Source organism: Varanus komodoensis, unplaced genomic scaffold (assembly GCF_004798865.1).
Source record: "Varanus komodoensis strain SLA01 unplaced genomic scaffold, ASM479886v1 scaffold62, whole genome shotgun sequence".
Classification (NCBI taxonomy): Eukaryota; Metazoa; Chordata; class Lepidosauria; order Squamata; family Varanidae; genus Varanus; species Varanus komodoensis.
Window position 1 is genome coordinate 3,897,306 of NW_025336248.1, and position 19,172 is coordinate 3,916,477.

General features: G+C 39.5%; 2 protein-coding genes across 2 annotated transcripts in view; both read right to left on the bottom strand.

Moving 5' to 3' along the window:
* Positions 1 to 260: 260 nt before the first annotated feature.
* Positions 261 to 10,986, bottom strand: LOC123033475 (vomeronasal type-2 receptor 26-like). The gene is made up of 6 exons (XM_044450079.1): positions 10,709 to 10,986; positions 8,382 to 8,670; positions 6,645 to 7,265; positions 5,816 to 6,043; positions 3,391 to 3,517; positions 261 to 1,213 (listed from the first exon to the last, which is right to left on the bottom strand). Exons 1-6 carry the CDS (start codon positions 10,984 to 10,986, stop codon positions 261 to 263), a joined length of 2,496 nt encoding a protein of 831 aa, XP_044306014.1.
* Positions 10,987 to 14,942: 3,956 nt separating this feature from the next.
* The window catches only part of LOC123033476 (vomeronasal type-2 receptor 26-like), a 12,345-nt gene continuing 8,115 nt past the window's right edge, over positions 14,943 to 19,172 (bottom strand). The window contains exons 5-6 of the mRNA XM_044450080.1: positions 17,431 to 17,557; positions 14,943 to 15,838 (exon numbers count right to left, since the gene is read on the bottom strand). Coding sequence (XP_044306015.1) covers positions 14,943 to 15,838; positions 17,431 to 17,557 — 1,023 coding nt within the window. The remainder of the gene's footprint in view (positions 15,839 to 17,430; positions 17,558 to 19,172) is intronic.

Genomic DNA, 19,172 nt, shown 5'->3' on the forward strand with positions numbered 1-19,172 from the left:
GGTTTTTGCCAAATCCTGGAAAGTGTCAAAGAGAAGAGCCTGCCAAAAAACATTTGTTGGATATATGTGTATGTAATATAATAATTATTTAAGGCAAAGTGAACATAAAAGCACAGAAGGCTATCCAATAATATACAAACTAGTGAAGGCTCAGATGATGATGATATCCTAGTGCCTTCACATGCTGGATGTTGGGCAATGTTTTCTCATGTTAATAGACTAGTGATTAAGGTAGACGGCACCTGAATTCTTTCCTAAATTTAGTCTGTCATACACTTAGAGAAAGAAGGATTTCTCTGGTGCTTAATAGGTTCTATTTTCTTTTTCATTATTGCATCTTTGTGGTTAAGTCCAGGCTTCAGCACAATGATGTAGCATTTAGGGAAAAAGATGCCACCCAGTATCCCAATACTAGAGGATAAGATTGAGAAGATCTCAACAGCCACCACGTATTTTCCCTTGGTACTCAGGTAAGCTGGAATAAATGATAACCAAATGCAACAAAAAATCAACAGACTGAAAGTGATGCACTTGGATTCATTAAAAGCATCAGGTAAACTTCTCGCAACAAAAGCAACAGCAAAAGTGATAATGGCCAAAATGCCTAAATAGCTTAGTAAACAAGAGAACATGAAAATGGATTGTTCATTACATTCTATAACGATTTGCCCATTCAGTGAGTACGTATCATTATCTGGGTATGGTGGGGAAGTACAGAGCCAAACTGCACAAAGCCCTGCTTGAAAAAAGGAACAAGAAAGAACAATGCAATTTGCCATTCTTTCCCCCACCCACTTTCTCATTCTGGACCCTGGTTTGATAGCCTTGAATGCCAGAACCACAGTGATGGTTTTTGCCAAAATAGAAGAAAGGGCAATAGAGAAGATTATGCTAAGCATTGTTTGCCGGAGGAGGCAGGTCAGCTTGCTTGGCTTTCCAATGAACAGCAAGGAAGAGATGAAGCAAAGAAGGAGGGAAATGAGGAGGATGTAGGTGATATTTCTGTTGTTGGCCTTGACTATGGGAGTGTTCTGATGCTTCAGAAATGTTCCAAGGACCACAGTTGTCATTAGAGCCAAAGCAAGAGCCAACAAAGTCAACATGATCCCCAAAGGTTCTTCATAGGAGAGATAGGTTATAACCTTGGGAATGCATTGATCCTGATCCAAATTTGCATACTGATCTTGTGGACATTTGACACAGATATCCATATCTAGGGAAATAGAGGTAATAGTAAGGCATGGTCAAAGTGCATGAAGTTGAAAGCCAGAAAATCCTCATCTGAAATCTTCCCTTGGACAAGAGCTTGCTTGCTAAGTTTAATCAAGCCACTATCTTTAATCTCACTAGGCATTCCTAGAAACACAGACCACAGAATATTTTGCTATCTGGTCAATGCAAGAAAGGTAACAGGAAGGGATCATTTCCCTCTCTCTGTAGGATATGTGTGTGTTGTATAGCTTAGAGGAGTAGGCAGACTTCTGTTCTGGATCTTTTTCTGGAAGCATCAGGAATAGTATTCCAGTAATTCATTCATTCAAAGGAAGTTCTCTTACAGAAATGTTATTGACTTCTATCCAGACCTGGTAAGGGCACAGCATAGTTGATACCAATAATATAGAATCAATAATAACTATTCTTAGTCATTCATCCAACTGCTGATCTCCTTTGAAAATTGCACCCAACATTACTGGGTCTCAGAACACAACTTATAAAACTCCACATTCTTTGAAGTAAGTCACACACATGTACCCTGCAAACCAACATTAGAACAAATTCCTAAAGCAGTAGAAGAGACATCACATCTCAACTTACCTTCTCCTGTTCTGAAAGATTTCTGAATGAGTGCGATGATCAAAAATCAGTGCAACATGTTCCAGTTAGTCTATCCTTATCTGAGGATACATCACTGTGTTCTCTCCTGAAAGCTACCCATTTACATTGTCCTTTATTATAAAGAAGTGTGTGCTGATCTTTAGCAAACAACAAAGGTATCATGTTGAGTAGGAATGATTGAAGGATCCATTGGGTTAATATTCCTGAGTGAACACACTTGATCTAAACTTTCTGGACTAATATGCATATAAGAATGCTGTTCTCAAAAATATCCATAACATTGTCATTTCATATAAATGCATGCATGGAATGACATAGGTATAATAGCCTGTCATCTTTGTGAAATGCTGCTTCCATAAGAACAAAAAAAGAGTTATGATGGATAACATGCTCATCTAGCCCATTGTTCTTTTTCCATAGTAGTCATAGGAAAGTCAGGACATAAATGTAATAGCAATGTCCCTTTTCTTTTCCCCAATGCATGGTGTTTGGAGACCTACTGTGGCATAGCACTTAGACTGAGCCTTCAGAGATCCAGGTTCTAGTTCCAACTGATTCATGAATCTCACTGGGTCACTTTGGGCAAATCACTGATTCTCAGTCTATTCTACTATGTAAGTTTGTTGTGAGAAGAATTATATAAGCTGTCTTGAGTTGCTCACAAAAAAGTGAGATACAGATATAATAGAGAAACATGTATCTGGTACTGGGTGTGATATATAGCTGCCATGTAGTAATAGCCAGTAGTGACCTAACCCTCTGCACATTTGCCGAATCCTCACTGAAACCCATCCCTATTGATAAGCATCATCTTGTGGTAGTGATTTCCATTTCTATGGTGTAGAGAAATAGTTACCTTATCTGCACTGAGTCTCTCACCACTCAACTTCATTGGGTAACGCCAGATTCTACCATTTGGTGTTTTGTAAGCCGCCCAGAGACTTTGAGTATATAAAAGCAGTAAATAAATAAATAAATAAATGTGAAAATGCCTTTGCTTCGGCCCTTTGTACCACAAGGCGAACATCCTTTTGGGGAAAGTAAAATGTAACTGAAAAAAACAGTATGTCATCATTATCCCTTTGTTTTTAGGGTCATTGACAATCCTATTTTCAATGTGTGGGATAGAAGCCACTGTTTCTAGTGCCAGGTAACAATTGCTTGCGTTAGAAGAAGTTAAAATGCAGTCCATACAACCTAATTTTCTTTTTAATGACTTCAGGAATATCCCCCTCCCCCATGCCCCAGTCCAAAAAACAAATCTGTGCAAATGTGTCTGATGGTGGTAGGTATGGCCAGTTACTGGGAATGAGAAAGCCTCTCTGATCCTGGAATATAAGGCTATCGGCAAAGATACTTTGCACAGAATTTTGCAATTATGGATGCATGGACAGAACAAGTGCATGTCCCTTTGGCCAATCCATCACACCTCACTGTTGCACCTCTAGCCACAGCTCGCTATCCCAGCACAAGAGGTCTTTCCATTCCTTCTTGACCATGGTCCATAGCAAACATTGCTATTCAAGTTTTGAGGAAATGCTTTGTATCTCCTACCTTTCTGATCAGAAATCTGTCCTTCTGGACATGCAGCACAATCATAGCAGCAAAATGGCTCTCCTTCCTTCTTTTTCCTACTGAAACCAGGGTGACAGTTGTCATTACACACAGAAATGGGCGGTGCCTAATCAGAAATATAAATGGGGAAAGGTTAGAATTGAGGTAAAAATGTCTGATATTTGTGGTTTAGTTTGCTGTTTAATAAGTAGAGATCAAATAGATATTTGATAATGCGCATATATATATATATATATATATATATATATATAGAGAGAGAGAGAGAGAGAGAGAGAGAGAGAGAGAGAGAGAGAGAATGAGAGAATGAGAGAGAGATTAAATATAATATTTTTCAGTGGCACACCATTTGTTTTCTGATGAAAGTATCTGTTTACGATTATATCCTTTCACAGGGATTTAGGGAGGAAACCTAAAAGCCTTGCAGAGAATTAAGACCACTATTTATTTATTTATTTATTTATTTATTTATTTATTTATTTGGAATGCTTATATGCCACCCCATTTGCATAAGCCTCGGGGCGGCTTCCAGCAAATAAATAACAACATACAAAAATATACAGAATTTGTGGGTTGGAGAGAGGAATCTTGAAAATGCACCCTTGCATGTCTTTTCCACACCACCATTGTAGGAATAAATGGGAACTGTCTGGTAGAATCCCTCCCTTGTGACATTTTAGTTTGCCACCTGTGAAAAAAGGAGCCAGGACTTGGATTTTCCAGATTTTTCAGATTTTACTTTGATTTTATGCCTAACAGAAGAGTAGAGAAAGCAAATGAAAAGGATATTTTGCATAAGCTTCAGGACAGTGGTCAGTAGAGAAAAGGTGATAGAGAACTTGAAGGTCATCAATCACACCAGTGAAACATTGGTATTAGGTACTGGCCAAGTGGATGGTCTTTTGTGGATGATGGCTCTTACAGGCTGAATGAGAACACAGATTTTTTTTCCTGAACACACTGGTCAGGTAATCACATAGTTGCATAGGCATAGTGGTTTCTTCACTCCCCACTCAGTCTTCCCAGACTCTAACAACATCCCATCAGCCTCCATGAGCAAAATATCCATCCTTTCTCAGTTCTTATCTACAGACATCAGCAGCCTCCTCCTGATTGGTCTTCTGTGGTCCTGAGGCAGGTTTTCCCTTCCCTCCGAAGTGTATCCACATGTCTGGAGCACTTCCCAGCTACTCCAGCCCACACAGAGTTTTTGATTTTGCTTTTCTTTTAATGAAATGAAAGAAAACAATTTTGATATGGTTCCCCCTTCTCCCTCCATGCATTTTTATGTTGCCTCTTTCTTTCCAAATATAAACAGGGGAATGGACACATCACAGCCTATGGGAATAAAGCAAACAGTGATTCATCCATTGCTATGGAGCTGAAGGGAGTAGAGATGGAAGGCTAGAAGTGGCAACTTCTGTGGAGCAGAACATTGGAGCAGCTGCCAAAAAGGCATTCTCTTGCACCAAATGTGCTTCCAATGGTAGTAAGACTGAGATGTGGGCCTCCCACAGAGATCTAAACTCCAGGCAGGCTCATATGGAATAATGAAATATTTCAAATCAGTGGCCATGTGTTGTTAGCAGTTTTGCAATTATGCCATAGAAATACATCACAACTGTAATGGACCCCAGTCAACAGCTGAGCCAGAACTAGGGATCATCAGCATATTAATAACACTGATCATCTTTCACAGCAGTTTCATGTATACATTAAATAGTATGGGGTGAGGTCCTCAACACTGTCTTCTGAACCTGTGCTCCCAAGGATAATCAGACCAACCATAAAAGAAGTCCCATCTCAGATAGATGTTTTAGAAGTATACAATGGTCAAGCCAGCATCATCATTAGAGAGACATTCCCCATGGGCTTTTCTACACAAGGCATTTATTGAGAAAGGTTTGGGATCCTTCACACAATATCATTCTTCTCCTAAGGTTTTCCCTGTGTTTTCAAGCCTTCTAGTGGCTTCTTTAAAACAAGGATAATGAAGCATTTTCCTGAGTAACAACACCTTAATTCACTATAGAAGCCTGTGTAAACTCTAATTTCGGGCTATACAATATGGTCACCTTAACTTGTGTAATGGAATATTTAGGAACATAGAGAAAGGAATACACTGAGGGGTTAAGGGAATCTTATGTGAAAGGGTGCTCATCCTTTCAAAATGAAGATAGAGGAGGCCTCAGCAAAGCACCAGGATTATGCCTCTCATAAAAAATTTCCTGGTGTATATCATTCATCCAAACCTTCAAAGCAGTCTCATCCACAAAGCTTTAAAACCATAAGGCTGAAAATTAAATGATCTGATGCTATTGTTTGTTCAAGCAAGACATGTTACAGGGAAGAAAGACTTCATCATTTTTTTTCAATTATTGTGTGGCTTCAAGAACGTGGTTCTCACCTGGTTAAACTTTCTATGCCATACAAAGTTTTCATCCTGAATCATTAATTCTTTTCCTTGAGGTGCCCGAGGATCCAGTCTTCCAAGTTTGACTCTAGCAAAAGATTGATTTGGGAAAGTTACCCAATTTATAACATCCAAGTCTGTTATTAATTCTCCATTTTCATCAAAATGTACTAGTTCTCCAGCACTGTTATTGAAGGTGATATGCTTTAGAATGGGATGGATCTATGTTCAAAGAGGGAACAATAGCAATAATAATTATAATATAATACTACAAATGACCAAAGAGAAAGCTTTGGGATGCTTGTAATGAGATTGACAAGTGACTACCTAGATGGGGTTAAGTTGTTTTAGATCTGGTCAAATCCTAATCAGCAACAGGAGGTACAAAGGCCATTCAGAGTTCCCATGTGCCCCTCTAGTTATGGACCTGCAGAGGAAAGAGGTATGGAGAAAATGGGATCTGTCCCATGTGAAATTCATGGCCAAACCATTTCAAATAATGGTGGGTTTAGATATGGGCTCTGGTCTCTTCTCCCTGGTCATGTTCTATTATTTTGTAAGTCATTTTGTAGAATTGTTTTGAAAAGCAGTATATAAAATTATAAACCAAGCAATCAATAAAAGAATCAGGGTTTTTCTTTTGAAAAGAGGGGCAGAAACTACAACCTGCAATTAGTAGCATAATGTGAACAAATGATTTCTACAGAAGCAAAGAAGAAACAGGTAATGTTTTGGCCAATGAGATCATATGGGGGAAATGTGATTTTGCAACATTTGGTTCTCTTTTTGTGCAAACAGAGCAGTGACTTTGGAATGATATTACCTGCCATGGTTGCAGTTTCCAAAGGTTCTTGTTCCTGCTTTCTCCCCATGATTTATGCTTGGATCTGGATTCATACAGATTTTGTAAAGCATGTGCAACAGCATGGGCAGCATTGTAAACATTGTAGCTGTGACCAGTCATGCTCATTTCAAAGTAAGTTCCGGGAAGGTTCTCCAGTCTCCCATCCCCAGTGCAGACTTCCTCGATCTCCTCACTCTCTTGCCCAGTGGATTTTTTCAATGAACAATTGAAGATTTGCTCCCAGATATCCTTGATAAATCCATCTTCTTTTGCCCAGAATGGATTTATGCTTTCAAGAAATTTCCTGAACTTTGGTGGCTCATTGGAATGAATTGACAAAGATATGGCACCCTGAAAGTGCTGCATGTTAGGGTCTCTGTTATACGTACTTGCTCTGAAATCCCACTGTGGTGTCACAATCCATACCTTGGCCACATGTGACTCCAGGGTGGCCATATGAATATTCCAGTTCACACTTAGCATGGATGGAGAAACACCATGCACAACAAAGACATTCACCTTGCTTTCCATGAGAGCTGGAAACATTTTCATCTCATGTGAAAACATTTCTAACATATCTGCAGAAGTCCATGCTGTTGTCTTTTTTATAAAAGCAAAACAGATGCCTTTTGCCAAAAAGATTGGTTCCAATGCTTGCAGAAACCTTTCCCCACTGTCATTATTTATAACAAGCAGTCCAACCCATGTCCATCTGAAATGTAGAAGTAACTGAACAATCCCAGTACACTGCACCTCTTCTCTTGGGGCCATGCGGTACAAGGAATCAAATACTATTTTTTCATTCAGGCTTGAGTCAAGGATGCCATAGGCAAGCTAAAAGAGGATGTTGAGGTGCTTGTTTGAGCGGTGGGCAAGTTGTGTGTGCAATACATTTGTTACTTAAATCAGCTGCTAACTGGCAGGGAGTTTCCCCAGAAAGCTGTTTAAATGAAATGTGGGTTACACTTGCAGGGTCCAGAAAGACTATCTTTGATGTTCTAACAGGCAAGTACTAAAAGATATTTCTCAGTGAAAGATTATCTGTTAGAGACTATGGGTTAGATCCAGATAAATGCTGCAATCTGAGGCACATTGTCCTGGGATTTAACCATTCATATATTCAACACATTGCAAATTCCATCTGAGCAAACAGATGCATAATGTTGCATAAGGAGAGTATAGGAATGTGTGCAAAAGGAAGTGGGGCTAAATTTGTTGTGTCCACCTCACAACAGCCCTGAGCTCCCCATATTGAGCTGGGACATGAGCAGAACCCTTTGCAAGACCAGGAACATTGATAAAATGCTAACTGAATGCAAGGAGAAGGGTCCTTTCATGGACACAATAGGAAAGAATGGCACATGTCAGAATGTGGGGTGGGGCCAACATACGGGATGGCCATGTGACTCACACACGTTTCTTTACATATTCAGATAAGATAGACACAGGTCATTTGTTACACTTAATTTTCTTTGAATTAACGGGACTTAACTTCAGTCATTAGCCTTTCCTATTAAATTCTGTGGGACTAAAGGACAATTAGCTTTGCTCCAACCCTACATCCACAGTTTTGAATTTTCCTTAAGATTCTTACTTTGGGTTATGTTTAGGGTTAGTTTCAGTTTGTTATATTAATGTGCTTTCTCACAAACCATGACTGAAATGAGAATAGAATGTTTCATTCTCAGTAGTGGTGCTTCCATACTTCATTTTTACCTGCGGGATCTTGTACAGATCTAAAATGGTGGCCATGTCCAGGGAGGTCCCAGAGGAAAATCCCCCAATGACTGCAACCAAAGGCTTATGACCACACCTGTAGTTGGGGAAAAATCTATCACTTGTGGAAAGGAGACCCAAGGTGCCTATGTAAGTCATCTTTGGATTGCAATAGTTGTCATAGATGTGGAAACCCAAAGTAGCATTTGGAAGAATTGCAGAATTTTCATTGATCTCCTTTATAGCAAATACCAAAGCCAGGACATGCTTGTAATTTTTTGGTATCATACTGCAATGAAAAATGCATATTGTGTAATTAAAAATAGATATAATAGCAATATAAAGACTCATTGTGCACATGACTTATTATCACTGACATCATTCTTCCTGGACAGCATTGGCTGTTCTTCTGAAATAAGTATGAGAATAATGCTCTACACTTCCCAAATCTTTGTAGCAGTCTGATGCTCCTGGGCATCTGTCTTAAATGGACATTGTCAGAATTGTGCACTCAGGGAGCTTCAGAACCTTATTTAAAAGTTTGTTGTAAAAGTTGAACCATTTTTGAACAATATTCTCCTGTTTATGAATGATAGAAACTTGAAGGAAATATCGGGAAATAAAGAGATACAGGACTTTATAGAAGAGGCAGGTAACTTGTAACTCTCCAAATGTCTTGACTAACAACTCCCATCATCCTTTGCCATTGGCTATATCCTCTGTTGTGAATGAAGAGGAAATAAACCTGCTTCAGTATCTGCTGGATTCTTTTTTTTTGTTCTTTAATTGAGAACAAGGTTTGGGTTAATGTGAGGATTTATTTGGGCTTTATGAGTTTCTTCATGAATTTTGGTTGCTGCTGAATTTCAGGCCACTGATTTTACAAATTTTTGATCATGGCATTATTTGCTTAAATCAAGGCATGAGTGGAATGAATATATATGTTGAAATTACTCCTTTGAGAAAACCCTTTATGAAAACCAAGGAGTAGATACTCTGTTGTTTCTGGAAATCCGTGGTTTCTATGTGCAGGCAACTGTTGTTGAATTTCCACATTTTAAAAGATATTGTGCCCAATATATAAGCAGGATCCTAGACAGAGGTTTTTGATTTGTTGAAATTCTTCTGGAATAACAGATTCTAGCAATCTCACTCTCGCTCTCTCTCGCACACACAACCTTTATTTCTAAGGTCACTTTGCATGGGACAGCAGAAGACATAATTAAAAGGAAGCATAATAAAGTATTTTAAATCTACTATATTTGGTCAGCTTGGTATAGAGCTAGCTGACTATAAATAGCATTAAGTTTTTTTAATGAACTGTTGGAAGATTATGATAATAGAAGGTAATATGTATAAAACAACTGAAACACACTAAAGTTACATATATGTGACATTAAAATGACAGTTGGGTATTATTTTTTAAGTGATAAAGAGCTAATGCAAAAAACTGAGCAAATCAATTCCATCACCCAAACTAAAAGTGGTCTGGAAACCATATTTCATGTTGATGTTCCTCAAGTATTCTATTAATTGTCTATTGTAGGAGGGTACACAACCTGCTACTGGTCCCCAGAAACAAGTGAACCTTCCGAGAAATATGAAGAAAATTCTTGAGGTGTTTTCCCCCCTCTATGCAATTCAAAGGAATGCTCTGAAGGTTTGATTGCTATCAGCACTCTGCCAGCTGTTATTCCTTTCCCCTCTGTTAAAGAAAAAAAAAAAACTCACCTAGTGGAAGGGAATGTGGTAGCAGCTGGGAGAAGTGCACACATATGTAGGAAGATGCCATGGCCCTCAGGTTCTGCTTGGGGGCTTCCAACAAGCAGCTGGTTGGCCACTGTGTGAACAGAATGCTGTACTAGATGCACTTTCTGTCTGATCCAGTTTTGCTCTTCTTCATATGGAAATGGTAAACTTAATGGCTGCAAATGATGTGCATAGCAATATTTCTGCTGGGGTGGTAGTTCAATATGACCATTCCCAAAAGAAAATTATTCTGCTGGCACAACATGAGGGCTTGCAGGGGTCCTCTTCTCCCTGCTCATGTGTGCTAGCTGTCACAAAATGTGTGTGTTTATCCTAGTACAGAGTTGTAGGTGGCAGATAACCTGTGGTGTAAGTAGAACTAAAAAAAAGGCGAGGGGGGCTGCTTGGCATGGGCTGCGTCCAACTTGAGTCTATTCACAATAATTCGAGCTTGGGTATCTGCCCCAGCATGGGTGGGGTGATTGGGGTTGTAGTCCAACACTGTTGGAGGACAGCAGTTCAGAGAAGGGGAGTTTAAGCAAAAGGGTGCTAGAGAAACAGGTAGAATAGCTTCTTACATAGCGTTCTTGAACAGCATTAGAGAGGGCTCTTCATTAAACCTAGTTGGTGAGCGCAGGTAAAAGACTTGAGAAGTCACCTCTCCAATTACAAGCTCTCCTGGCTTACAGAACTCGTGTGAAATAGGGAACATATCAGTGAGATTGCACTGGATAGCATGAGATTTCATGGTGTGAAGAATGGAGTGTGACCTGCACACAATGTGAGGCAGAAACCCAAGCAGGAATACCAAGAACATTACCACTTTGAGGATAAGTCTTTCCTTCCAGGTCGTCATGCCCTCTTTTACACACTCCAACAGCTTTTAACTTTCTGACACCGGCCTGGTTTGAGAACCCACTGTGAATAACAGCAGAATGTGATGGTGTTCTGATTTGTAGCCTGACTTATCAGGTAATGCTTGCATCACTATCTCCCAGCCTTTTTCAGTGTTTCTCAATATTCCATCAATGCATCTTCAGATACCTTTGTTGTTCCACTCATCTTGGAGGCTTCTTATTTAAAATGACCTGAGACCAGAATGATAGAGCCCCACCTGCCATGTGCCCCTTGGTCAGCACTGAAAACAAAGGAAGGATGCTTATATGCACTTTCTCACATAGTTATTTGTCCACTGGGGCTTGGCTAGCAGGAAAATTACTCAGAGAAATGGTGATAATTACAATGGAGAATGTGAACTGCCCACACACTGTCATTTGAAGTGATACAAATTAGATCAAAAACAGTTAGAGACAGGATGTTTTTGTAGAACCCAACAGGACTTTTCAATTTTACTCTCCTGCAGGTACAGAGAGCCTAATCCAGATATTAAAAGCATCTGGATTATTCTGGATCAGGGAGCTTGCACCTACTCTGGAGGAGTCGAGTGTTTCTGTTGTAAAGACATATCTGTTGGATACACATTTGAAGTGATGTCTTCTTTGGCTCTGATATGCTCACTGATGAAATTAGAAGTGGGGTGTCCTGACTGAACAGTCTAATTTCTGCTCTGAATCACAGTACATTCATAGATGAAATGCTCTCACATCATGGCATGATAGCAAGGCAAATTTGATGGGAGAATAATCACTGGGGAATAAAGGAGCCACGCTATTGGTATGCTTATGAGGTTTCTGTTACATACATATACCCACTTTTCCTCTGATTAGAAAAAGTTCAAAGCAGCCTGTACAATGGCTCTTTCTGCTGGTGTCCTCTAAAGGAGTTGGACTACAAGAATCATCATTTCTGGCCAGCATAACCTATGCTGGGGAGGGCTGCAGTACAAAATCAGTACAATTTGGAGAACTTTTGATTCTTGGGAGGTGGGAAAGGTCGCTGTAGAACAGGGGTCTCAAACTTGCAGCCTGCGGGCCAATTGCCGGGACGGGTGGGGCATGGGGAGGGGTTCTGCAGCCTTCAAAGTGCCGGCGGTGCCCAGTACGGCCTCCGGGAGCAACGTGGGATGAGCAGCCCACCACCACCACGGTGGTGGAATACTTGATGCAGCCCAGCCTCACCCAGACTCTACTTCCAGTGGCCTCCAGGTAAGTTGAGTTTGAGACCCCTGCTATAGAAGATTAAATCTCTGTAGGTTAAGTAGAAGGAGTGGGATTTCACCCATTTGGCCCTCTTGCCCCTGACATCCTAAGAATGGTCAGCATAATATCTGAAAGGAACTATGTGATTCAGAGGGTACCATCACAGCTAGTTTTGGAAGATCCCCCAGATCCTGAATTATTCCAAAATGTAATCATATTAGAGTAGACCCATTCAAATGTTAGTCATGAATAACTCACTTCATGTGAAAAATGTAACTAAATCTAAATAACTCAGTCTTGAAGCAAGCCATTATGCTTGCAGGATCAAGGCCAGCAGGTCCAAACAAGTAGGACCTCTCAGAACTTCAGAACTATTGTGAACATGCAGCAAGGTGTTGCTGTTTTTCAACATTTTCATACTTCATTTCATTCTTCTTCCTCCCACCTGGTTCTTTAAAATTCCCTACAACTGTCTGTCAGCATTCCATGGATACTGAACATGAAAAGTCTTCATTGGACGGTTGTGAGATGTGCCCCCATCCCCAAATATAGTTTCCCTTAAATACTTTTTGTCTGTTTCTTCCACATTTTGGGAATGGGTACAATGCCCTTTTGTGCAGATGATGCCATTTTACCAATATAAACAATGAAGCACTGCTTGAACAGTGGAAATAGAGGGAGTTACATAATGGACTAGGGAAAACTCCTCTGCCCTTGCGCAGGAATGAGTATCACTTTGAAAAGTATACTGGCTTGAAAATTCAGTTCATGATGGCTAGCTCTTTTCCTGTTTAGATAAGTGGCTCTTAGTATTTACCTTTAGGATGCTATCATTCATTATATTCATTATTGGGGTCCCTTCATAGATAGGAACTGTGTTCTGATGGGAAGATGTGGTTCATAGAGAGATGAAATAAGTTACTGTGAATCAAGGAATCACCAGTTTTTCATGTCCCCCTGTGAACGGTCAGACAATGTTCCATGTCTACTGAATTCAGAAAGCCAAAAGTCTGTCATCAAACAAATATGTGGAAAGCCACTGAAGAGGGGTATGGAGCAAATTAATCTTAACTGGGCATGTATTTTCACAGCCTAGGCCAGAAATTCTTAAACCGTTGGACCCTCTGGGCACATTTGGAGCCTCTGTGCACACAGTCATAGGTAGCTTTGCAACATTTCATTCAGGAAGTGGCTATCAAAATATACATGGCCAATCACAAAGCACCCATTTCAAAGGAAGCCAGCTGGTGGGGTAAGAGGCAACTGATTTACTCAGGAGACTGAGTACATGACAAAGATGGGACTTGATCCCTCAAACACAAAGCATTGCCTTTGAACAGCATTGAACAGAAGGCAAACCAATTAATTTTCCAAATGTTATCTGTAAAAAACTATCAACAGTTATTTTCCCAAATTAGTAGAAGAATCACCCCCAAACCAATCATACTATTTTCTCTTCCATTTTCCACACCACTTTCCCCCAGTCACTTTGCCTATTTCTGCCAGGGTCACCACCAAAGTACACACTTGTGTACGCCTTTCCTTTTTCAGGATCACATGACAACTGACTGAAAATATTGGAAGAGCTGACATGCTAAAGCTTTAATAAAACTCGATCACTGACTAAAACTGGATGAGAACCAGTGGGGGCTGTTGGGTGGGGAGATGCCATAAGGAAGAAAATTTAAGTTAAGTATTAGAAGATTCTAACTATAAGAACTGACTAAATGTGGAACAGGCTGCCTGCAGAGTTGGTGCTCATTTTTCAATATAGGTATTGAAGCAGCGGCTACGTTGTCTTTTGTTAGAAATGCTAACAAAGGTAAATATTCTGCAAAGCAGACAGGACAGAGCTATGTGTGATTTGCTAAAGAGATGCTCTAATAGTACCTTGTGTTGAACACAAGGTTAAATTAGATCTTGATGATAATGATGATGATGATCAGGACATTGCATTTATATCATACCCTTCTTTATTTTGTAAGGAACCGACGGCAACTTACAAGATTCTCTTACTTTCCAAGATATCTTGGAAAGGTCTATTTCAAAATTACAATACTCTTAAATATGAACTTGCAGGTTTCTTTCTTCACACACAGCATTCACCACTTGGATATAGAGAAAAGGAAGTCCTCATTTGCTTGTTGAATCCCATTTCAGTGCTATTATTGTATTATGCACAATAGGGAGCCATGATATCTCTGTCTCTTTATGTTAGTGCAACCTGCTTCTTTGCATTGATTTTTCTGCCAATGGGCAAAATCATGTGAATGTGTTGCTTCGGGTTTGCTTTAAATCCCATCTCTTTGTTGATGGAGAACATTGCAAGAAAATGCACCATTCAGTATTAAAGGAATCATCAACATCTGATCTTCATTTGTAGGATTTCCAAACATTTCAGCTGTGTTTCATTTACAACTGCGAAGAGAAGAAACACGCTAGTGGATTTTATTTAGACAACACGTCTATGGAACTAATAGTGCAAATGTATATCCCTGGCAGAAAGTCTTCTTGTATTCACAGAATTTACTTATGAATGCATAAGGATTGTATTGGGGTAAGGATTGTATTGTGGTATATATAGGAGCTCAAGTTCATTTCTAAGGTTGGACCAAAACATCCCCTTCATAGACAACATAGGCTAATTACTTATAAAATCAAGAGAAAAAAGATTGACTTTTCTTAGCTACTTCAATCCTGAGATTGTTTAGATTTATCTCCATATTAGCTGCTCCCTCTTGTTTAGGTTGGGCTTCATTAAAATGATATAGCATTTAGGAGAAAAGATGAAACCTAGCAGGCCAGCACTAGAGGTTAAAACGGAGAAGACCTCCACGGTCACCATGTATTTTCCCTTGGTGCTTAGGTAGGTTGGAATAAATGACAGCCAAACACTACAAAACACCAACATGCTGAAAGTGATGAACTTGGCTTCATTGAATGTATCTGGAAGCTTCCTGGCAAAGAAAGCCACTGTGAAGCTGACAATGGCCAGAAAGGCCAAATAGCCCAAAGTACAGTAAAGCATTGTAGCTGAGCCCTCATTACATTCAATTATGATTTCTCCCTTCAAAGAGTTCATGTTCTTATCTGGGAATGGGGGAAAAATAAATAGCCAAAAAGAGCACATGGTTGCTTGAATAAGGAAACTGGAAAGGACAATTGCATTTGCTAGCCCCTTGCCTACCCATTTCTGCATCCTGGACCCTGGCTTGGTAGCCATAAATGCCAGAACTACTGTGATAGTTTTTGCCAAAACACTGGAAAGGGCCACAGAAAAGACAATGACAAAAGCTGTTTGCTGGAAAAGGCAGGTCACTGGCTGTGGTTTTCCAATGAACACCAAGGAGCAAAGGAAGCAGAGAAGGAGAGCGATGAGGAGAGTGTAGGTGAGACTCCTGTTGTTTGCTTTGACTATGGGAGTGTCCTGATATTTCACAAAGGTTCCTAGTACCAAAACTGTGATGAAAGCAAGAACAGCAGCAGAGAAACCCAGCATTATCCCCAGTGGTTCATCATAGGAGAGGTAGGTTATAACTTTGGGAATGCATTGATTTTGCTCTAAGTTTGAATAATGATCTTCTGAACATTCAGTGCAGTAATCCATATCTGGAAAGGGAAAAAAAGAGATAGCCTTTACATTAGAAATAGATAGCTGGTGAAATCTAGGAAGAAAATGAAGGCATTGATATCTTACAGTAACATCATTCAAATATGTGTTTCTTGTCAAATAGCTGTGTCCACATGCATCTTTTGTATTTGTTATATATTATATAATGGTTGTTAATTGGAATGAATTGACAACTTCTTTTAGATTTATTATATAGTGTAATCATTAGTTTATTATAATTTATCTTCACATTAGCATTGTGAAGCAGGTTAGTCTGAGAGAACTGACTAGCTTAAGCATGAGCCAATCAGTAGAATTTGATTCTGCTAATTTTTTTTATTTTCACAAGAAATGTATTTGCATGCACATTTATCTAATGATATGCATCTTTGTATACTGTTTGTCAAATATGTGCATATCTTTATCCTTTTTTCTCAATGTACACTTTTTTGCAAACTGATTTCCCCTAATGAAAAGTGAATTTGTGTGCATTTCCCACTACTGTGTGCATTTTGCTCCCTTTCCCTGTACTATGCATATTTTTGTGTGCATCTTTTATTCACAAATCATGACACAACATTTGGAAAAGTACAAATATCACCATGTCATGCATATATCTGGGACATGCAAATTTGGTACAATCATGCTAAAATGCAAAACTAACACATTTCTTATCAAACTTAATCTGACTGAAGGTCATCCAGTTTAGGAAATGAATGAATGTGGACTTCCCAGATATAGTTTGACTCTCCACTCTAGGTATTTATAACAACTATGGGTACCCTGAGGGTCAATTTCTGCTAGCAGTGGGAACATGGCTGTAGTAAAAAGATCAGAAGTTTTCAGAACTTTGGCAGAAAACTACCATAGAGATCCAATAAGGTCATATTTCACTAGAGAACAAGCTAAAGTTATTATAGCTGAATTTCTGTGGCAATGGTTTGTGTTTGTTTGTTGTGTGTGGGTTTTTGTTTTTTGTTTTTTTTACTGTTGCCATGTGACAGCATGAGTCAAACCACAAAAGGTTGTCTTCAGCTTTGAGGCCACCTGTTGCCAACTCCTGCTCCTATGCCATACTGGCTGTATGGAATAACAACAGCTTTGCATGTGTAGGCTTCCAATGGGAGTCCTGAATGCATAGAATTCATGACAGCATGGTAGGCTAGTTGTGAATGTCTGTGTACGAGTATGCATAGGGAAAATTCCCTTTCCAGAATTCCATGGCCAAATTGTGAACAATGGGGTGGGGAAGTCAGGCCTGATGAAACAGGTTAGATCTTCTAATAGGCAACCATTCTTTGTGTACATTTAGCTTACATAGGAAGGCTTATTTCTGGAGAAGGCTAAACCTCCATATGGCTCTAGTGTGGCATAGCAATTAGAGTATCAGACTGGTACTTGGGAGATCTGGATTCTAGTCCCCATTTTGCTATGAGGCTCACTGGAGAACTATGGTCCAGTCATGCATTCTCAGCCTGACAGCTCAAGAGGTTGTTCTGTGCCTAAAATGAGGAAGAGGAGAACCTTGAAAGCTGCCTTGGCTTCCCTGCCAAAGGAAGAAAGTGATGATAATGATGACAATGTCCCCTACCTTCCTGGGCCGAAATCTTCCCTTCTGGACATGGAATACAAACATAGCAACAGAATGGCTCTCCTTCCTTCTTTTTCTTGCTGCTGCCAGGATGACAGTGATCATTGCACACAGAAATGGGCAGGGCCTATTCCAGAAGAGATCAGCAGAAACTAGTTAAGATTGAGAAAATGTGTCTTGATAATTGTGGCTTAATGTGCTGTTGTATACATAAATCTTACCTTATTTTGTGGTAAGATTTTGTGGTAGTATTTCAAATTATGTAATGTCATGAGATTCTGTTTCCTTTTTGGGAGAGCTCTCTTAGCTCTTCTCCTTTCATGAGGATGTACAGTGCTGAAACACCTGAGAAGGACTTGATTCTACCTGTGGGGTTTTATTGTTTGCCAGCTGTCTGGCTGTTGTTTTGTTTCCTCATTGTTGCATTTGAATGATGATTTTTACACATCTGTTTTAAGATTGTTTTAATCAACAGCAATCAAGTTGTTGTTCCTATGATTGTTAACCAGTTTGAATGCCATTTTCTTGGTGGAAAGGTTGGGATCTAATCCAAGCCAAGCCAAAGCAATCAACAACTAGAAAGCCAATGCTGAACAGAGAAGATTGGTAAGGTGTGGTTCATAGATGTGAAAGAATTGCACTGAAGTTGGTTACTGCAGCATCTTTCTCATTATTTCCTGATGTATCTTGTTGGTGTTACAGTACTGGTAAATGGCCATAATTAATGGACTGAGTGAGAAGGAGGAGGAGGAGCAGGTACAATGGCTAAATATGTATATAACTCTGTTTGCATCTCTGCATCTCTGTTTGTGTGTGTGTCCACCAATTACCATTCAAATATACCACTGACATTAATATGGTCAATCAGTGTTAAGAGTGAAAGGTATAAGAACATTTTCAGAGCCACAGAAATAATACATCAATAAAACATCAGCATGTCCAATAAACTGTATCAACTAAAAAGCATCTAAAACATTGATTTCCACACAGAGAATCATAGAGTTGGAAGGGGCCATCATGAACAAACTCCTGCTCTGTGATGGTATCTAGTTTAAAGCCCCACAGATAGCTGTTTTTGCACTAATATTTCCAGCAGGGAAGAGCTCACCACCTCCCTAAGCAGTTTGTCACATTCCTAACCACTTTGACTATTATGAAGATTTTCCAGATGTTCAATCAAAAGTTACTTTCTTGCTATGTTTACTATTACTCTATATCCCATAACACCTGAAAGTGCCAACTATCAAGCATACATACCCAAAAGTGGTCAGAGTTAATGCATTATGTTCCAACTGCCTGGTTCCAATGAGTTCATCAATGACTGCATATTGTATCAGCTGAAGGATCTAAATCATCTTCAAAAACAGCCATGCAGAGAACTTTAATGTAGTGTACTGTGTAATTAGCAAGTGGGTGCACTATCAAAGCCAGATTAGTTTTTTTCTGCATTGGATCTGACCATGTGTGCCAGATGAAGCTAAGAAGAGCTTTTGTCCATATGCTTCTACAGACAGTGCCTAATGCAGCAGAACCTATCTACCCAGGTTCTTCATGGGAAGATAGATCAAGGACATGAAGTGCCCATCAACCTAGATCAGCCAGTTTCTTGAACCATAGCATTTCTAGCTTGTTTATTCACAAGTTTATTCACCCCATCCATCCTCAAACTGCTTTAAGATAACTGTTCAAGTATCCTACAGTCTTTATAGGAACTACATGATATCAACATATTGGGTGACTTC

Excerpts from the sequence above, each read along its gene's own strand:
- LOC123033475 (XM_044450079.1), bottom strand. The coding sequence starts at position 10,986 with ATGACGACCTGGAAGGAAAGACTTATCCTCAAAGTGGTAATGTTCTTG. Across the intron at positions 8,671-10,708 it reads ATGCTGTTCAAGAACGCTAT|TATGATACCAAAAAATTACA; the intron begins GTAAGAAGCTAT and ends TTTTCATTGCAG. Across the intron at positions 1,214-3,390 it reads ACAGATTTCTGATCAGAAAG|ATATGGATATCTGTGTCAAA; the intron begins GTAGGAGATACA and ends CTATTTCCCTAG.